Source organism: Austrofundulus limnaeus, unplaced genomic scaffold (genome assembly GCF_001266775.1).
Source record: "Austrofundulus limnaeus strain Quisiro unplaced genomic scaffold, Austrofundulus_limnaeus-1.0 Scaffold75, whole genome shotgun sequence".
NCBI classification, from domain to species: domain Eukaryota; kingdom Metazoa; phylum Chordata; class Actinopteri; order Cyprinodontiformes; family Rivulidae; genus Austrofundulus; species Austrofundulus limnaeus.
The window spans coordinates 1041447-1055322 of record NW_013952477.1 but is presented as its reverse complement, the minus strand read 5'-3'; the positions used below and the strand labels follow the sequence as shown (position 1 = coordinate 1055322).

The 13876-nt window shown below is 43.0% G+C and overlaps 1 protein-coding gene across 9 annotated transcripts in view; it reads right to left on the bottom strand.

The window, feature by feature from the left end:
• camta1a (calmodulin binding transcription activator 1a) overlaps positions 1-13876 on the bottom strand; it is a 402428-nt gene that overhangs the window by 76667 nt on the left and 311885 nt on the right. For all 9 annotated transcript variants that reach the window (XM_014010926.1, XM_014010925.1, XM_014010929.1 and 6 more), the window contains one exon: positions 11785-11856. In XM_014010926.1, the coding sequence (XP_013866380.1) occupies positions 11785-11856 (72 nt within the window). The remainder of the gene's footprint in view (positions 1-11784; positions 11857-13876) is intronic.

Genomic DNA, 13876 nt, shown 5'->3' with positions numbered 1-13876 from the left:
TTATTGTATATTGTATATAAAATTATTTGTTTTGTTTTAATGAAATGAATAAAGTATTGAAACTGAAACTCTAGGTGGAAGATCAATGATAGACTTTGTAGTCATACCATCTGATCAGCAACCATATGTTTTGAACACTGGGGTGAAGAGAGAAGCTGAGCTGTCAATTGGTTACCACCTGGTGGTGAGTTGGTTTAGATGATGGGGAAGATGCTGGACAGACCCAATGGACCCAAATATGTATTGAAGGTCTGTAAGGAACACCTGTTTGAAGAACATATGAGTAGTACCTTCAACTGTCCAAGCTATGAAACACTGGATTACACCATTATCTTTGCTAGAGTCCTTGAGGGGTCATGGGAGTTTGCTCAACCAGTCTATACATGTTTTATGGACTTGGAGAAGGCATTCAATCATGTTGCCCAGGCTACAATGTTGGGGGTGCTCCATGAACATGAGATTGGGGGTCCATTGCTACAGGACATTCAGACTCTTTCAGGTTGAGAGTTGGACTCTGTCATTGATTCTGTTCATAGCTTTGATGGACATAAATTCTCATAGCAGCTCACAGTGAAAGTAGGCTGGCCCAGTGAACCCAATATTTTGTCTCTGCCCTTTATGAATGATGTGGCCCTGTTGGTGCCATTGTGCCATGTTTTCCAGCCCTCATTGGAGTGGTCTACAGTCAAATGTGAAGCAGCTGAGGTGAGGATTAGCATCTCTAAATCTGAGGTAATGGCCCTAAGTYGGAACAGTGTGGACTGCCCTCTCTGGGTTGGGAATGAAGTGCTGCYTTAAGTGAAGGAGTTTGTGTGTCTCTTTTGCTTAAAGTTGAATGAAATATGTGGCTAGAGATCAACAGATAGATCAGTGTGGCTTCAGCAGTTCTGCATGCTCCGTGCCAGTTCGTGGAAAAATAAAGAGGGTTCAAGGCAAAGCTCTCTGTTTACCAGTCAATCTACGTTCTTACTCTCACCTAGGGTTATGAACTCTGAGTAGTGACCGAAAGAAGATCACAAATACAGGCGGACAAAATGAGTTTTTCCCCAGGGTAGCTGTGCATCTTCTTAGAGATAGGGTGAAAGTTCAGTTAACTGGGAAAGGCTTGGTGTACAGCMTCTGCTCCTCCACATTAAGAGAAGCCAGTTAAAGCAGTAATGATGACCACTAGTCACATGCCTATGGAGATATTTTGGACACGTCCAATTGTAAGGAAATCTAGAGGAAAGACCCAGGACACACTGGAGAGACCATGTCTCTTGGCTGACCAGAGAACGTCCTAGAATTAGCCCAGAAAAGCTGGAAGAGATGGCTGTGGAAAGAGAATTCTGGGCCGTTCGGCTCAAGCTGCTGCCCTGCGACATGACTCCGGAGCAAGTGACAGATAATGGAGAGACGGATGAAGTTGAACATGTGACCGTGTGACAAACAAGAACAAAGTTTACTTGTTTGAAGTATCTCACATTAACACAAAGAGGTTGAGAAAGTTCAATTGTTTGCACTGCTTGAGTAACAATTTAGAATTCACAGTAAGTTCACACACTAATTTTTATACAATACTTTTGAAAAGAAAATCAAGTGTTTTCTATGAAACATTTTGTGTAGCTTTGAGAAGATCAAGACAAATGTTTAAAATGTTACTTAGTGATAAGGCAATGTATCTGTCTTGAAACGGAGCTGAACATGAAAAAACAAACTGAATCAGAACTAAATTGCTTGCTAACACACACACACGAGCACTCACAAACACATAAGCCCCTTCAGACACCACACACACCCACAGATCTAGTAAACGTACACAACACAGGCACACACAAACACCCCCAGACACTGGGATATATGATAACAAATGCTTGTATAACACAAAAATCAAATTCAGGGTTCATCTTGCAATTTGAGTCCCACAAACTCAATTTCCCTTTGCTGTCTAGCCACCTCGCGATCCACGCCTTTTCCATATGAACGAATGGGGTCAGTATCGTCACAGAAACATCATTCGATGCTCTAGCCTCCCTCTCCCCTTTCAGAGTGAATGGATGCTGAGCACTGGTGCATATCTACACAGGGATGGCAAGGGCACCAAGGAGAGAAAATCAATACTATATCTCACCACTAAGCACAATCCCAACCAAAAGCAGCTGGAGTTTGCAGGTTGCTCCATAAACTGGACGGCTTCATCTGCCCGGCCACTGTGTCACTGGATTGCTACAGTAATGCACTACAACACAATGGCCTGGTCTGAATCCTGCCAGACGCAGAGGTACACACACTCGCATGGACAAAAAAACAAAAACACACATACACAGTGACAAACAGCATACTCCCAGGAGCCTGGGAATTGCAACAGCAATGAGAAAAACTCTCGCGAGGCAGGAGCAGAGTTGACAAATACACTCTCCTTTCTCGCAACCGAGGAAAAACACCTTTAGAACCCCTTTAGCCCACCCTCACTGTGCCTGTGTACGTCCACATACACACAGTTGGAAACCTAGCTCACAGCAAACACACACATGTATACATACAAACACACAGGCAGATATAGCCCTTAAAATACCTGTTCTAAAAATAGCAGATGGGAAACAGAACTGAAGCTATTATTATTGCGCGCACGTCCTGCCTGGTCCCACCAAGGAAGGGGAAGAGACTAATGATTTTCCTGGTGCAAGCAATTAAAAAACTATTTGTCACCTGCCAGGCTGCATATGACGTTATAGGAGGCTTGGCAGAGAACCACAGCGTAATGCCACACAGAGAAAGTGTTCACACACAAAGTGGGCTGCAACACAGAATGAGGCGCAGCAGCAAAATGGGGCACGGGAAGCAGGTAAAGCTGGAGGGATACATTAAAACAGAGAATAGTGGGGAAAATGAAGTAAGAATGGAGAAGCTGGTGCTTTGAATGGAAGGACAGAGTTAGGTAAAAGGTTGATTTATCTGGGCAGGTTAATACAGGCCAGCCTGAGCCTCAGACAGCACACTGCCATCAGGAAGTCATGTAATATTTAGAATGCAGCCAGTAAAAGTCATTCTCCTGCTGCTGAGCTCCTGGCTAAAATACAAACGTATATTTCTGCCACTACACTCACACCATATGAACACATAAAGAGAGAAACTTTCTGCCTTCCACCTGTGAATTCTACTCTGTTTGTCTCACACTGTTTTTTTTTTCTTGGCTGTCAACTCAACTGTGCAAAACATTCAGGTTTTTTTTTTTGCATTTTTAGTTTTTAACTGAATTGCTGAAGCTTCTGTTAGATCAGTTCTGTACTGTAGCAGAGCAAGAAAAAAAATCTAATCAGATTTTAGTGAAAATCAATGCTTTAATATATTTTAATGACTCCCTTTGCCTGCTTTTCTACAGTCTTTGTATTAGGGAGAAAACATTGTAAACAGTGATAGAAATTCTTGGAGATGGAAACCCCTGGAGACGCAAAGACAGGTTTTGTTGTTGTTGTGCCCAGTTGGGGTGTATCAGGACAGGGATTTATCATCTCTAGGCTGAATGAGGGTTAGGATGCCACACATGGGGCACTTGGGCTGTCTAAAACCTCCCACATTTTATAGGAAAATGCACCCTGATRCTGCTATAGAAGGCCAATATTCAGCTCCGGGGCAATGGGGAAAAACTATATAAATCGGGGAAGGGTGGGGAGAGTTCTAAATAATGTTAAGGCAAGCATTATGCCTCCTTTGCAGTTCTCAGACCAACCCAGATCCAGCTTGAAGCAGCCGCTCGGCTGCAGTTATTTATGAGGCAGCTCGTTAACGTTGGGTGATTTGCGCTGCTCGTTTGCTCCCGCTCATCTCAACCAAATGATATCATCTTCTACCTCTAATCTTCTAATTCTAATCGCCATTCTCAGAGCACCCCGCCACCTCTCGTTTTCTCCCCAACACGCCATTCCACTCTCATCCACCCCCCACACTTTGCCTTCCTGTTCCATCCTCCTCTTCCCCACCCACCCCTCCTTCCCTTCTCCTCCCCGGTTTGCGTGGGAGTGTTTTGAGATGGGGGAGCAGACAGACAGAGATCGGAGCAGAATCATTCTAGTGAAGGGTGTGCGTGTGTTTGCTTTCAGTATGACATGTACTCACATCAAAAACTGACTAACACAAGTCTGGTTTGACTCTGAAGCCTGCATGTGTGCTTGCAGTTACTTTTTCACTGCCCCCTACTGAGAGAGAATGAGAGCAGATTGAAAAAGAATGATGTTTTTTTTTCTCTCTCTCTTCTTGAAACTTGCAGAGGGAGGTAGCCCAGCATTGTTGAGGAGACACAGACAGAAAGAACTGTAGGTAGGAGTGGAGTTAGAGCAAGTCAGGAAGTAAAAGGATGAAGAAAGAGAAAATTGCACAAATACAATTTTTATAGCAAATATTGTAAAATAGAGAAACGCCCAGGCAGCTTTTTGTTCTTAAAATTACTGCTGAAACCTTCTGGACTTCCCGTTTCACTTCAGCTGCTAAATTGATTGGACATATTGACTGAATACTTTATTTTGATCCTATATCTGTCTACAAACAGACCTATATCTAATCCACAGAGCTATCATCCTGTCTGGGACTAAATGCAGTAAACACCCACAGAGAGACAGATTTTCACAACGAAAATTGCCAATTATAGAAATTTCAATCAGAGCTGCTGGTTTGTGTGTCAATGAGTGGTAGCTGGTTAAAAGGGGAATTGAGATCGATAACTAACTGAATGCAGAGTGACTCCAATGACTCTGGCCTTGTATCATCCGAGTGCTCATCACGTTAATTCCTTTCTGCCCCTCTTTATCTTTACCCTACACTTCCCCAYCTGTTTGTTTTTACTTCTGTCCTTTCTTTCTACGTCTCGTCCTTCCCTCACATCCAAGCAATCGTGTCGGTATGTCAACCATCATCTGCAGCTAATTGGGGCTCAGAGGAGTAATCAGGGCAGGACAAATCAGACAGTTCTGGTCATTAGCTGTGACCAGTGTTCTCTGGGAAGCTGGGAGATGCGTGCACATTTCAGCCATCACGCCTGAGCCTGCAAAGCGACATGGGCAGACCCATGACATGAGCAGGGATTGGCAGAGGATAGACTCTGCTTACTGTGGATCCATTGATTTCCTCTGGTTTATAACCCTCACAGACAGGAAGTAAACATAAATAAGGCCTGGATGACTTCACAATATTTGCAGGGAGGGAGACTGCTTGTGAAGTTCAACACAGAGTGAGATCGTTGCGCTTTTACAGCTAATACAATCTCGGACTGATGTGATTTCTGCTCTTGAACGTAAGCCTCTTCTCTGTGCTCATCTGAGCTTGCCAGTAAACAGGGAGCAGAATATCATGTAAAATATTGGTGTCAATAGCGTTATTGAAGTCACAAAATGTAAACATGTCGATGGCTACTTCTTCGGAAAGCGGGGTGCACAACGGCAGAGCAAGATGAATGTCAATTCCCCTTATTGGCAGAGCCCTAACCTTTCAGAAGAACTGAATTATTTAAGCACCACATACCTGTTGTGGGACTCTGTTTTTCCATCTGGACTGAGGCCGGTTAGGAGGCAGCAGGAGTCTATGGCCAGACACACCTCCTTGGCTGCAGAGGGAAAATGGCAAGACAAATGCGGCGGGGGATTTGTGATAATTGGCAGTGCTGGTGGGCTAGGCAACGAGCCTACGGAAAAGGTCGCAGGCACTGAGGAACAGACCAGTCTGCCACAAGGAAAGAAGGCTCCGTTTGCCTCTGGGGTTTTGCTCAACTTCTCCCCGTTTCTTTRTTTCCAGAGAGGGTGCTCCAGCAGGGGCCGGTAATTAAGCAGCAGAGTGACCTTCTGCTTGTTTAGAGGACAGGGGCCTCAGTCACGCCGTTTTAGATGGAGCTCAACCTAAAACTAACTTTCTAYCTTTAAAGGCACCCAGAAGATTTCAAATAAAAGTTGCGAGCAAGACGTGCACGGAGACAGCGGATGGAGAGGGTTAACGTCAGTGTGATCGCACATAAGGAGCAGGAGAAGGAGAGGGGTAGCCACGGGGACATGGCTCACACCCCAACACGCTCCTGAAACAGCTGTTCYCCTCATGGCGGGGAGAGCAGGGGCTTGCCAGCAGCAGCGTGCTGCTGAGAGAAGCGTGGTCTCCAACCATAGTGTAGCAACATGGCGGCAAAGTCTGACACACACATGTGCAAAGACAAGAATGTGTAAACACTGACAAGCACGCAGACACACACTCCCAAAGCATGTGCCGCCACCTGTTCTCCTGCCAGTCCAGTGTTGCTGCTCTGAATTTAACATTAACGTCAGCTAGTAAAGTCAAAGTCATACAGCAGAAGTCTGAACTCATCCTCTGTGGAGATGCATTTCCATTTGATACAAACAACAGCCTGCATGGCTGAAGGCAATTAGATTTCTGCAGCCTCCGTTTGCCCTGAGGTTGCAGACAGCCAGTCAAAACCTCACCAGGTTTTACTGACTCCCTCCTCTCTCAGTGAAATCAACAGAACAGAGCCCGGGCTCATCCATGATTCATCTCAGTGAAATATTCATTATGTAGCCTTGCATAGACTGGACACATCTGATGTGCATGTGGACCCTGACAGCTCTGCTCCGTCATCACACATYACCTGAGCCACTCTGAGTCAGGCACCTGTCTTCCACCGCTCATCGCAGAGCCAACGGATCTGATCCTAAAGAAAGAAGGGCTCTGATAGATATAAAGCATCTATCTGTCTGCCTTTAGCCTGCAGGCATGGCCGCTGTGGCACGGCAGTATCCTGCTCGCAGACCTATGGATCCATACAGCAAAAGGAGCTTCTCAACATTTCTCATTCAATTAGCCAGACTGAGAGGAAGCTCGGTCTTTACTAGTGTTGGGGCGTGAAGCACAATGCGTGTTCGTCCCTGTTCACAACCTGTTGGCTGCATGGGCTTGAGGTAGTTTTTGATAAATCAATACAACCGAAAAGTAAGGAAAAAAAAGAATGTTTCAGCACCGCGGACAGCACCACACAGCAGCACCAAGGGTTCTCTTTAACAGCAAGGGTATCATTCTGCCTGTCCAATTAGGTAACCTTTGAATGAGTCTATAAATTCAAATCACTGAAATACTGTCTAATCCTCCTGGAGTGATCACAGGGACAACAGTGACAACTCATTTTCCAACATAACACTAATTCAAGTAGTTCCAGAGTCATTATTTTCCGAAGGACTAATGTAATAGGAAAAAGGTAACAGCAGTGAATGATGATATTAATAATGAATTCATGTGAAACAGAGACTAGAGTGCTGTGGCCTAAGCTGCAAGAGGTAAGAGGGAGAAAGTGATAGCTCTGAAGAAACAAGGTCGTCAGCATTCCCTCCTGCCTTACCAGTCACTTCATTATCTCATTCCACTCTCCTCTGCTTTAAAGCAGGAAAAGCGGGGAGAGGCTATTGACCCCTCTCTGTGTTCGTGGCGGGCGGCGGGACAAATAAAGTTTTCCCTCAGACCCCCTCCGTATTAATATCATAATTATCCCCACTTCCACGGCCCCGCCGGCCAGCACAAACTCCACCATCTGATTTGATGGAGAGGCACAAGCGGGGAATTACATTCGATTAGCACTAAACAAGAGAAAGGGACACTGGAATCAATCAGCGGCACTAGGACGGGCAAGATTTTCTGTGTCATTGAGTGTGGTGTGTGTGGATGTGTGTGTAACTTGTACCTGAAAAGACATTTGAGTATACTGTTTATGCACACTGCAGCTGTAAAGAGTGTATAAATGATATTAAGATGTTTACAATGAGTGTTTTTGCTGCTCGTGTAGAGAATTTACCCAAGAAACTAAAAGAAGATGCAACCTTTTTTGTTTGTTTCAGAGGAATCCTACACAGCGCCTGAACAGCAATTGGAATTCATCGTTTGCAACCCGTGGATAACTGCAGCACCACTTTCTCTCGGTCTCAGCCATTTGCTGGGATGGGCCAGACGTTTCTAAAGTGGTCTAACGCTATGAAAAGGAGGAGGTGGAGTGGTGGTGCTAGGATGAGCAGATTGAGAGTGAGAGGTGAGAAGAACAAAAGCAAATGAATGGGCTAAGAGAAGACCCCCCCCCCCGCAGGTCTTTATTCCTGTCCCCTGTCTCATTACCTGGGCTTTGACTCAATAAAGAGTGGATAAGGAGTGGATAAAGAGGCGTGCACACACCCTTGGTTAACCACCCTCCACCTTCTTCTTTAAAACACCTTTAACCAGTCTCACTCTCTCTCTGTCTCTGTTCAGACTCCCCGGCTCTGCCACACGTATGTCCAAAACCACTTTCGTACAGCCACACTATTACATTTTTCCCTCCTGCTTCAATCTTTAAATCTACTTTCCTCTCAAACTCTCCCTGTATTGTAACTTTTTTTGCAAAAGTTGTGTCCCTCTCCCTCTATCATTCACTGCCCGTCTCGACCCACTGTGTCCCCTGTGTTCCCTCCCTGTTGGTGCTGTGTAATAGGAGTTATTTTCATCCTGGTCTCTCCGTGACTGTGGCTGCTGGATGGCTGAATATTTACATTTTTCACTCACTGGTGACCTTTCCCTGTTGCCGCTCCGGGAGCTCCAGTCTCCTTGCCGCTCTGATGTTGACAGACTACTGCTTGCAAATCTCATATGGACACAGCAAATGGTACACAGGGAGTCGGGAACAGAGGGTTCAGAGATTGGAGGAATGTGGAAAAGAAGAGCTGGTGGGGGAATAAAAAAGACTGCAGCCGAGCTGGCTGAAAATGGCTGAAGAAGACAGCGGTGCTGAAGGTCTTTAGGCAGCTGCAGGAATACGAACAGAGGTGTAATTCTTTCCCCCTAGTGTCAAAGTACTGTAGTTTCTCATCCTCATCCTGATGGTCTGACATACACTGCCTGAAAAGAGATGCAAATTTGGAAATACATGTTTGTGAGGGTTTCATGTTTTTTTGGCAGCAGAGGGGTACCGTTGTCTTTGAACGAATGGACGTGTTTGTGCAGCTTAGAGCCTCAGGAGAAGCATAAGAAGATCTGCTGAGCCGTGTGAGAAGCGAAGGCCAAAGATTCACTAAGTAGTTGTTCTCAGCAACAGGGTAGAAAAGTTGAGTCAGAGCATTCCTCAAAGTTTGATGAGTGTTTGTGCAGAAATATCGAGAAGCTGAAAATGAAGGTTGTGAAAGAAAAAAAAGGAGCGACCCAGTGTGACCCTAGCACTTGTTGCAAAGGGTGTATCTATGTTTTAAATGTCTCCACATCTCCGTGTAACGCACAAATCTGACTTGACTCTTGGTGAGACTGGTTCTGTTCAATTTAATAGTCATGCTTCTTTAAAACTGACTAAAGGGCAGGTTCATGTTTTCAACCCTCTAGTAAAACAACAGTGCAAAAATGTTTGTTAGATCAAGTAATTCCAGAAATACTCCTTACTTCTGCATTCACAGTCAATAATGAAGATAAATGTTTTCTGCAACATTGAAAATGTATATATATATAAAATGTAATTTGATACATTATATCTAATTTAAATTTGTGGAGCAAAAACAGAATAATGGAATTTGTTCACAGGGAATCTCGGCTAATTTTACTTGTATAATTCTAAATGAAACATTATGGAAGAAAAAATGAAACGTTTTCTTAATAAAGACCTCTTTCTAACACTATAGAAGTCCCCCAAAATAATTGAAACAAAATCACTAAAAAAAGAAACATCTTGTGGCTATAATCATTTGGAAATATAAGGAAATGAAAACTGCCTAATTATCTTTGCTGCCAGATAAGAAGAGATGAGCAGAGGCAACATGGAGCACAAGAGAGAAATAAAGAGATGTTGTTCAGAAACTTTTGTGTGCTCTGGGAACTCTCAGATGATTGTAATTGGTATTTAGGCATTCTTAAAAAGCAATTTTATGCTCTTTTGGGGGGGCTTTTTGTGATATTGTGTGTTGTGTTGCCTAAAGACATTACATATTTGCTATTTAACCAGTAGAACATTTTAGATCTGTTCGGTGCACCAAAGATAATGAGACAACTTAAGTAAAAAGAAAACATCAAAGTGTAATATATGTTGTGAAGATGGGAAATTAAAAGTACAATTTAGAAAATAAATATTTAATCAATTTCATTTTGTACTAAAAAAACAAAAATATTTTAAAATGTATATATTATAAAAGGGAAAAGAAAATCTTACTTTTTCAAAACTTTAATAATTTGTGTTTGAACTCTAAATACCGCTATTGGATGTTAATTAAATATGTGTTTTTTGCTTTAAATGGTGCAAGGTTGTGTTTCAATTCAGGGGTTGCAGCCAACATAGGGCACATAGTCAGTTTTTAAAGTAACTGAGCTAATTTTGGAGTAATATTAGCTGAGTCATCCTAAACATATGCTCCAGGAATATGATCAGGCACAAGATCACACATATTGTTATTTATAAGGTTGGCTCAAAATGGCTACAACTGTGTCTCAGCACAAGATGATCTTAGTTTTCCTTTAAAGAAAAATGCTGGGCTTTTATTTTTTCTGAAGCATTCCCAAGCTAATGCTATATTTTCCACATCAAAATAATATTTTCTTTAATTAAATCATTGACTAAAGGTCTAGAAAATTACAATATTGGCATTTGAGTTTTTTATGATTTCCTGTAAGTCTAATATTTGTTTGACCAAATGAAAAATTTCAAAATATTGTGCAATGCTTCACTGAAAAAAAATCTGCATGAAAGCTCAGAATGTGTGATAGCTTCCTGTATTATAACTACATCTGCTGCTTGTAACAAACCAAACCATGTAAAAAATGTAAAGATTTGTGGAGTTTTGAGTTTTTTAGTTGGGCAAACAGCTTCCTCAGTACAAATAAATATGCTGGGGGGTTGCAAGAAGGACCCTTCCAAGATGGTGGCTGTTCTGAAAAGTCAGCACCAATAGGCAGCATCAGTCTGGAGTCTGTTTTTAAAAGAGACAGAGGCCAATTTTAAGGCATTTGCATAGGCTATGATGAAAATTCAAATTTATTTTTGATATATACAGCAGTTTTATAACAACTGAAGGTAACTGTTACTAGATTTTGGTACAGATTTGAAGTATGTGCCTGAAAAATACATATCACCCACATTTGAGCCTTTATTATATATTTTGTTCACATATCTGTTGCTAATGAATCTAGAAAAAAAACAATACTTTCCATCCCCTTAAAACTGTGCGAGACAATGACTGTATCAGGAATCCTCTAACAGCAATGGCTGCCATGCAAGAAAGGGAATAATGAAATGTGTTGGGTACGTGATCAAAGGACCACTATTTACAACGATTCTCAGTCTGCCGACTTGACGACCATCGGTGAGCACACTGTACTGTACAGGGAAGCTCCTCCATCACACTTTTACTGCCCATCACTGCAGCTGTTAAGCAGGGGAGATGGCGAAGCTTTTAGCAGACTGAGATACTGTCCTGCTGGACGGCTTGTATGGGCAATGCCATCAGAAAAGTGAATGACTGGGAAAGATAAGGGAAATGGAGACTGGAGAGAGAAAAAGGGATAGAAGAGAGAGAGAGAGAGAGAGAGAGAGAGAGAGAGAGAGAGAGAGAGAGAGAGAGAGAGAGAGAGAGAGAGAGAGAGAGAGAGAGAGAGAGAGAGAGAGAGAGAGAGAGAGGGGCAAGGATAGGCTGTCAACCGGCTGCCGTCTGTCAAAGGTAAACGCTTCAACCTAATAGAGACTGATATCATGCGACTCGTTTATGTTTTTGCGGACAGMGAAGGGGAGTCGGCACGTACACTAAAGCAGGGTGAGCTGGATTGAAGGATAAAACAAATTCTTACCTGGAGCAGCCAGTAGCACCTGCGGTGGAAGGTGGGGATAATGGAGGAGTGGACGTAGCAGCCATACAAACACTGGAAGGGGAGCAGAAAATGGGACAGAAAAGGGGACATTTTATTAGAATAACGTGGAAGCAAGGGTTTGACCTCTCAGGTGACCATGACAGCTGTGCTCTGCGAACACCTCACCTATAACCCTTAAGTTCACAACTCCCACTTGGACCTGCCGGCATATGGTGGAGCTATTGTTCATGAAAACAATGACCTAAATAAGAAAAACTAATGAACTCCTCAGCACCATCTCACTAACTCTAGACAGTGTGTCTCCTTCCTTTCATGTCCCACTCCTCTGCTAAGCTTTTAGCTGCAATTTGTGTTTTAGCAACATTAACGCTTCTTATAATAGTGCTTTTAATTTAAGCCTCAAAAACTATTCATTAAATATACAATATGATGTTATTACTGCAAGTAATCACATGTTGGGGGGGGTTGCTGTTTATTTATTTACTTTTATCTAACTCAGAATGTACACAATGAGATTTCCTTTCAATTGCTGCGGTATTGTCATTATTCAAAAGTTGTCTCCGTCAAAGTAACAAAGATTATTACTGTCACTTGTAAACTTTGCACAGGCAGCAAAAATGTTTTTAGCCACAAAATGATACAACATCTAATTTATTGAAGCATCAAAAACAGCAGTGCGGCRGAAATGTGAAGCTTTACAGTTGTGGGGGAACATTAAATGAACAAGATTTAAGAAGCTTGTTGCTGCCTGTGCCTCATCAGGCCTCTAATGTTTGCTGCTACGCAGTTTGGTTGGTTGCTCACAATTCAGAAAACTTAATTAGAAGTCAAACAAAAGTAAAGTCAGCGCTGGACATAGGTACCTAAACAATAAGTTTATTGGAAGGTAATGAGTAAGGTAACTTTTTAGAAGCAAAACAAAGGAGTAGTGAACGTAACTTATTGCACTTTCAAAGTAACTAGCATGATGCTGCCAAAGTATTATCCTGCTTGAAAAGAACTCTTGACAAAATCACCCTGTAGAGAAACCGGAGCATAACTAAAGCACAGTGTTATTAATATCCTTATCGTAAACAGATAATACTGTGTCTGGGGGCTCATTACCACAAAAAGAGCAAGGCAGGGCTGATAACGCCTCCTGGTATCTGGCACAGAGGCCAGGAGACATTCTTCACAAGCCAGAAGCAACGGTAAAATACATTAAAGCAGTGAGCACTGAGAGACAGCGGCACTCGTTCTGTCCTCATGTCTCCTCAACCCTTCTGGAGACACGTGGCTCCCGAGCGGCCTGAGGGAATGGTGGGCTGTTTCTTATGAACAGACACAATTTACAGTACCTTTACCCAGATTTACCAGTAAAAACAGAGGAGGTGACTTTGTGCAATACAATATTTGCAGAAGGTTTATGCAAGGTGGATCGCCTCTAAGACAGCAAACTTTACTCCTGAAGGAGTAAAGCAAGGAACTAGAGATGAGGCTGTGCTTCCCACAAATCCTCTTTGGTTTAAATGTTTGATAAGAAATCAGGAGAAATCCCTGCTGGGATGATCCATGGATGAGATCGCATGCACAACTATTCTTTCAGACATGCATTTGGACACTAACATGGGATTCATTATTAAGCAGCAGTACTGTATGTGTTCAATAAGTTAAGGTGGGCTTCCTGAGGCACTGTGAATGAGTAGGCAGCAGCGAGGGGACGGGCGTCGGAGGGGGAGGGAGAAGAGAGGGTGTCTTAATATGTGGATGCTGGACTACATAGCTTGGAGGACCAGATGATAAATAGGTTCCTTGAAGTGTTCTATGTGCTTGTCTTGTTTAATTAAAACCTAGTTAAAATGAGCAGGGCTCGCTGAGGAGGTTGGTCTGGATAAACATCGATTTCCCAACATCAAACTCTCTGATGAATGTGGGGCCACAAAGGCAAGGCGCACAAACGAAAAGACACATTACACCGCTAAGAAAACACTCCCAGATCTCACAGATACATGGGCACAAACACAGGTGTGTGCGCCTGTGTGTAGGCAACACAATCACAATCACACACACACACACACACACACACACACAC